At 41.7% G+C, this 6,000-nt stretch overlaps 1 protein-coding gene across 1 annotated transcript in view; it reads right to left on the bottom strand.

Moving 5' to 3' along the window:
- Window positions 1–6,000, bottom strand: part of fbln1 (fibulin 1) — a 29,463-nt gene that overhangs the window by 4,069 nt on the left and 19,394 nt on the right. Inside the window, exon 16 of the mRNA XM_028584836.1 lies at window positions 3,278–3,418. Within this exon, the coding sequence (XP_028440637.1) occupies window positions 3,278–3,418 (141 nt within the window). The remainder of the gene's footprint in view (window positions 1–3,277; window positions 3,419–6,000) is intronic.

Raw genomic sequence — 6,000 nt, 5'->3', positions numbered from 1 at the left:
TGTTGCTGCCCAGTAAGATAAACATAAATACAACATAAATCATGTTCCTGCTAAAAAAGAATTAGACAGCAGGGATTAATGGTACAGTGAAATCATTCCATGACAAATACTTACTCATGAAGAGGAGTCATTTGGACACATTCAAGGGATGACTAAACATGTGCTGAATGTTTGATTCCAGAGTTGGCTACTGAGTCAAGTAAAATCACAATAATAACATAATTGTATAAATATTGTATAGAGCTATAGTTATTGATTTGCATGTTGCTTTTGTTAACTTCGTACTTTGCATGGGGAAGTGGAAGAAATGAGAATGGTGGGTTGTCACATCTTTTCCCCACATAAAAATGACAACTACTAAGTAACGGCTAAAGCAAAGCTGAAAGAATACATGTATGCTCAACAAGCCCACCTAAAGAAACACTAGCCTATGATACCCCCAATGGGAGTGGTCAAAGATAATATTGATCCCCACTATAATGTACAGAGAGACAATAAAACAGGGGGACCACCAGCATTTTATCAGAGCACCAGACTCAGCCCAATCTTCCAGCAGAGACCACAGAGCCAGTGTTTTCAAAGGGAGGACCATCCACCTGCTGACTGCCAAAATCAATCATCCCATTATCAACCCTATTTAAACAACCTGTCCCTAATCAAAAGTAGAAGACAACGTTACCATGAGTAATGCATTCCTCCACTGTTTGTGTTTCCAAATATGTGTATGATGTGTTGCAAATGTTGTCTTTGTTATATATATCACTTCCGCTGTGTGTCTACTGTACATACCTGTAGGGATTTTGTGTGGTCGCTGCTGTGCTACTGTGGTTGTCATGGGAATCTGTAAGTGTTTGATTGGTTCTGATCATGTTTTCCAAGAGCTGAGGGCCTGTTGTGTTTGCACAGATGCGTAAGGCTGTCAGGGTTGTCTTCCAGATATGACAGTGCTGGGAAATCCAGTGATGGATGACCAGGATCTAGGAATGAGTGGTGCAATTCTTTCCAACAGTGTGTGTGTGTGTGTGTGTGTGTGTGTGTGTGTGTGTGTGTGTGTGTGTGTGTGTGTGTGTGTGTGTGTGTATGTGCGCGCGCGCGCATATGTCTATGCAAACACTGCATGCCTGTGTGTGCAGTCGACTGGTTTTAAAAGAGTGAATAAGTGAGCATAACGGAAAAGAGCGTCAGCCAATCAAACCTTTTAAGAATCACTTTTTTAAGTCAGCAACGGATTCTGAGGATTCCTAATTGCCTCTTGTGTCCCTTTTAAAAACACAAGAAGTGGCCAAAAATAATGGCCAAAGTTAGTTTGAGTTGACGCACTTGTTCATTAGTGGAGCCTCAATGTCTGCTACTTTTCACATCCCACCAAGCTGTAATACCACTGTTGGAGACACTGGAGATACTGGAAACTAAGCTTCCTTAAGTGACACGTCAGCGAGCCTCATACAATGGTTACGCAACAGCAGCATCTGTGGGCCAAAGCAACAGCAGCAACAACCCACCAAATAAAACCAAGAAGGCCTTCATCGCACCGTGGACGCCACACTTCACAGCGAGCAGTCAGTGACCAAAGGCTCCAGTGTACAGGGCCTCAATTTGGATATGTGATGGGCAACTGGTGCTAACATGCAAGAGCTGCATCCAAAAAGCATCCAATGGGTTTGGGAGAGAAGTGGCTCCTCACAAACAGGCCTTTCATGTGGTCGTCAGTTTAAGTGCTCTAATGCTCGGCGAGACACTGAGGCCTAGCATGGGGAAATGGAACAATACATTTAACCACATGAAGCAAAGCGCCCAGGATTACTTCTGCACATATTTTCTCTCTCTTTCCTCTTTCATTGAATCACAGTCTCTCACTTTGTCTTTCTCTCTCTGCAATTTTATTCTCCCTCCCTCCCTTGCAAACACACATACATACTTGCCCTTGCGAATGAGCACCACTATAAACAGGGAATTTCTTCTAAATCCTCTTTACACACACGCACACAGACACACACAGTAGACGTTATTTTACAAAATAAGGCTTATCACACATGCAGAATTACACCATTGTGCATTCCAACAAAAACATACCATTATAAGACAGTACAATATAATTATCTCTGCTTTTAATGTGACTTATGTGAATTATTGCTGTTATAAACATTTTTCTCTCATGTTGTGTGTGATTTTGGGTATGGTTGATAAGCACACATCTGTTTCTGCACAAGTGTACAAAAGAGGGAAGATGTGCGTGCTGTCCACAATCCAGCCTGAACCAGTGACAGTCACATGCTCTCCCCTCCTCCCTCCTCTCTGCTCCCTCTCTCTCTTTCATTCTGTAAAGACAGATGTGCGTACTGACAGGCCATCCCTTCATCCATCAGCGAGAGAAGAAGAAGACGCTGTCCTTACACTACCACCCTGCCTGCATCTCAGCAAAAAACCAAAACAAAAATACCAAGACGGGCCCAACAATGTGTCATCCTTGGGCTCACAACACCCTCATCCTCCCAGGGCCAAGGCTCAGTTCAGCTCTCCCACAGGCGTGCAGCAGCCTTGGGTCACCACCAGACTAAGGATGGGAATGGCTTCTCCCCAAACATGTGTTGGAGATGGTATCTGCTGCTCCTACTTGAACTAGTGCAGGGCTCTTTTTGCATTCTGGCGGTCGCTGAACAGGTAGTTATAATGAACTGCTTGTCAACTGCAATCACTCGTGCAAACGTGCATGTGAATACACAAGTGTAGATTTATGTACTCTAGTTATTCACTGTATTCCCAAACGCCATAAATTATTGTGGAAAGTAATGATCTGCTTGGAATAAGCATAGCCTTAGATAAGTGAATTAAATGGTACTTTGTTTAACCACAAGACTGTGGAAATTGATGCCAAATATTTGGTGAGACAGAAACAGGCCTTCGTCTGTATTAAAGAGCCACTCAGAGGACAGATATCCAAAGACCAAGTCCAAGAGCCCCCATGAAGATGATGACAGCTACATGATGCCACAAGACACTGCAAAGACCGTAACGGGCTGTGTCAGATGTACTTATATCAGAGTATCCAGACATTCCTTATGGGAGATTTGTGCACTTTTGTCCCTTCTCAATGTGCACATGTGAGTTTGATTTGTAATATATATATATATATATATATATATATATATATATATATATCACGGAGGCTTTCGGGTGGTACAGGCTGCATATTAAAGCTGATTTTTCTCATGTTTGCACTAGTTTGGTTCATCCCGATTTCACAACACACAAAGCAAAGTAAAATCCCTGTACTCACCCACATACACTCCATTCTCTACCCGCTTGATGATGTTGAAGGCATTGTCCACGTTGCCCTCCAGGATGTCAAACTTGACGTCGTAACTGCCTACGTGATAGGACCCGTAAGCTGGGACTGTGGTTCTCAGGAAAACAATCTCTGTTGGAAGATAACAATTAGACACAAAAAGCTTTTGGAGTCTAAACCCTCATAATCACAGTGGGATTGTGCCTCCAATCTAGTGCCAACTATTGCTTTTCCTTTTGTTTTGTTTTTCAAGAGAAAGACAATAAAACTGGAGATGGAAAGGTCTGTGTTTATTGTACATTTAGAGGGTCACAGGAAGGTTGAGGCTTTTCAATGCTGTTGCTCAGCTGAAGGGCCTCGAGTCCTTTACACCCCAACTGCTTATGAGAAATGACAAGAGCTTAACTCTCCATGACGTTGAGCTTGAGTGTGTCTGAAACATGCACTGCATGCCAGCCAATAGATTCTTGTCAGCTGTCACTGTCTGCGAGTGATTGCCGTAGTTACTCATATACAACCAGCATGGCACTTATTCTCTGGTGTGGGCCAGCCAAACCCGGACTGCATGAAGAACATCATGGAGTAACTAATTTGGAATTCAAGGGTAGTCATTTAGATTCTGACAACTGCAGGGAAATGCATTTGATTGGAGATCAGAGATTAAGGAAGATTAAATAGAGCTAAAGTGAAAAAAAAAATGCTGAGGACCACAATGACACAAAAAAAAAACATATGTTGTTATGCTGTCTTCAAATTTGTTATTTCCAAAGATTTTAGTAGGACGTTGTATACACAGAAGGATACACAAAAGTCATTTTTTGAAGGATTGTGTTAAACAATTCAACATTTTGAGAAATACACTTTATTGCCGATATGAAAAGATATTTACCACTCTTATCTCTGTACAGTAAATATGAACCTACTGTACTGTCATCAGCTGGTTAGCTTAGCTTACCATAAAGACTGTAACCAGGTGGAAATAGCCTGTCCAAAAGTGGAAAAAAGAAATCTGCCTACCAGCACCTCAAAAGCTCAATAATTCACACATGCCAATAGTCGTTTTTGCACTTTGTTTTTGTATAAATTACTTAAAGGGATAGTTCGGCTTTTTTGAAATTTTGTTGTATGAGTTATTGATAGTCAGTGTATTACCTACAGTAGATGACGCGTTATTATGGATCCCACGTAACTTCTAGGCAAGTCCCGCCCTACTAAGCAGCTCGATTGGTCAGGGGACCTGAACAAATCGGGTTACGTTACCTTGAGTAAGCATGGACGCCTGGCCAGTATAGTGTGTGAATGCTATTGAAGGGCGGGTCTTGCCTAGAAGTTGCGTGGGTTCCATAATAACGTGTAGATGACAGTTAGTACAGCACTAGTTTGGAGAAGCAGCAGGAGTCCTGACACGAGCGCTGCTGTGGATAGGGTCAGTCACTAAATGTATTTTAGCCAGCTAAAAAAAGGCCCAAAAAAAAAATCAATATCAGTTCAAGTGTACGCTTTATGTACAATATTAATACCTAGCTTTACCTTGCCGTCAGACAGCTGTTTCCTTTGGTATTACATTTTCTCAACGTATTCCTACGCATCAGCACAACTGTGCAGTGCACTGTTGTTCGCCGGAGAGCAACTGTTTGGGACCATAGACAGTATATATAGAATGGACCAACAGATCCTGTGTCTCTGGACGGAGACCAGTGGAGGATATTAGAAGCACTTTTCCGGGGAGTGCTGATTGTTACTGCGCAGCCTCCAACTGAACCTGTCTGAAAGTTGGAAGTCTTCTGGTAGCTGTGCCAAGAGAAATCTTAATCATTCTGAATCTTGCAGAGACGGAGAGCGTAGGTATATGTAAGGAGATAAGCACATGGATAGGCACAGGCTAATTATTGCTAACTAACATGCTAGTTAACATTAGTAATTAAACTTAAACAGCTAATGTAAGTCGAAACTGCCTGTGAGCTTCTCCTGTACTATACGGTAATTCCTCTACTATGCGACAGTAAGTTGCGTGGTTATGACACAATTGTTGGCCTATTTTTACAAAAACGTCTCCTATGGAGCCATAACGTGAGATACAAGGTAATAGAGCCTTTTATACTTATATTATTTGTTTAGAAATAAACAATGGACAAATAGAGTCTTTAAACGCTTCAGATGTAAAGTTATTCGCTGTCAAAGTGATGTCAAAATGAATGGCAGTCAATGGGATGCTAATGAGGGGTGAGTGCTTGTTAGCATCAAAATGGCGCCATAGGAGCTACGCTTGCCAGACGCTTGCTTACCCCCTTGTTTGGGACAGACTCTGTAGTTTATGTAATAAGCAAATAGAAGAAAAAAAGAGTGATTATGACAGCGATGAGGAAATGCCATTCACTGTGAAAACAAGAGTACAACAATATGAATGGAAGTATACTGAACAAGAACTTTTGCAGAGGGAGACTAAACGACTGAAAGAGAGAGGGGAAACTGTGGAAACTGGAAAGGGCAGTCTGACGGCAAGGTAAAGCGGTGAAAATATTCTGCGTTCACTTAAACTAAACTTTTGTAGGTGAGGATTTTAAATTGGCTATAATAGGCTACATATAACTGTTTCCAGTCTTCATGCTAAAATAAGCTAACCAGCTGCTGGCTAAAGCTTCATAATTACCTTACATATATGAGAGTGGTACTGATTATCTCATCTAACTCTTGGCAAAAAAAGGAATAGCCTA

The sequence above is a fragment of the Perca flavescens genome, chromosome 8 (assembly GCF_004354835.1).
Source record: "Perca flavescens isolate YP-PL-M2 chromosome 8, PFLA_1.0, whole genome shotgun sequence".
In the NCBI taxonomy this organism is placed as follows: domain Eukaryota; kingdom Metazoa; phylum Chordata; class Actinopteri; order Perciformes; family Percidae; genus Perca; species Perca flavescens.
The sequence above is the reverse complement of the archived record's forward strand: the minus strand, read 5'-3'. Positions and strand labels throughout refer to the sequence as shown.